This window comes from Fusarium odoratissimum, assembly GCF_000260195.1.
Source record: "Fusarium odoratissimum NRRL 54006 unplaced genomic scaffold supercont1.371, whole genome shotgun sequence".
NCBI lineage: Eukaryota > Fungi > Ascomycota > Sordariomycetes > Hypocreales > Nectriaceae > Fusarium > Fusarium odoratissimum.
Window position 1 is genome coordinate 521 of NW_022159057.1, and position 740 is coordinate 1,260.

The 740-nt window shown below is 48.8% G+C and overlaps 1 protein-coding gene across 1 annotated transcript; it reads left to right on the plus strand.

The window, feature by feature from the left end:
- Positions 1 to 462: 462 nt before the first annotated feature.
- Positions 463 to 627, plus strand: FOIG_16949 (uncharacterized protein; the record flags this gene model as incomplete). The annotated part of the gene is made up of 1 exon (XM_031218429.1): positions 463 to 627. One exon carries the CDS (start codon positions 463 to 465, stop codon positions 625 to 627), a length of 165 nt encoding a protein of 54 aa, XP_031051857.1.
- Between the last annotated feature and the right edge of the window lie 113 nt (positions 628 to 740).

Genomic DNA, 740 nt, shown 5'->3' on the forward strand with positions numbered 1-740 from the left:
TGAACCATGCATTCTCTGATAAGGCACTGCGCTCCTGCGAACCTTTTATTCATTCTAACGTCGATCGATGGATTGACTTACTCGATCGAGAGATCGGAGAGAAGAAATGGTCTAGCTCCTTGAACATGGCTCGATGGGCTGATCATCTTGTCTTTGATACCCTAGGCGAGCTATGTTTCGGTAAATCGTTTGGCATGAAGGAACATGACAGCGAGTTACGGCACATTCCAATGCTCATGACTGATTTTATGGCCACTGTTCATCCAGTAAGATACCAGACACCATCGGTGAGGCTGCTGCTAATGTGAGATGTTTAGATTGCCTACTCCCCCTTTGCTCCCCTCTGGGCATGGCTTAAACCTCGAGGCCTGGACTATCTTCTCGCAGCAGCCGCACCTCCAGCCTTAAGCAAGTGGCAGATGTTTGTCGAGAAATGCTTCACTGAGAGAGCTCAAATCGAAAATGAGGCACGAGGAGGATCGAAATCTGGTACTGAGAGTCGAAAGGATTTCTTCCACTATCTCTTCCACGCCGTTGACCCTGATACTAGAAAGGGATACAGCAACGATGAACTATTCGGTGAGAGTGAGTCTCTTATTATCGCTGGTTCCGACACGTCTGCCATAAGTCTCGCTGCTGCTTTCTTCTACCTTACGCGATACCCTCATGCACAAGAGAAGCTTGCAAAGGAGGTGAAATCTGCCTTTTCCAGCGTGGACGACATCAAGGGTGGCCCAGCT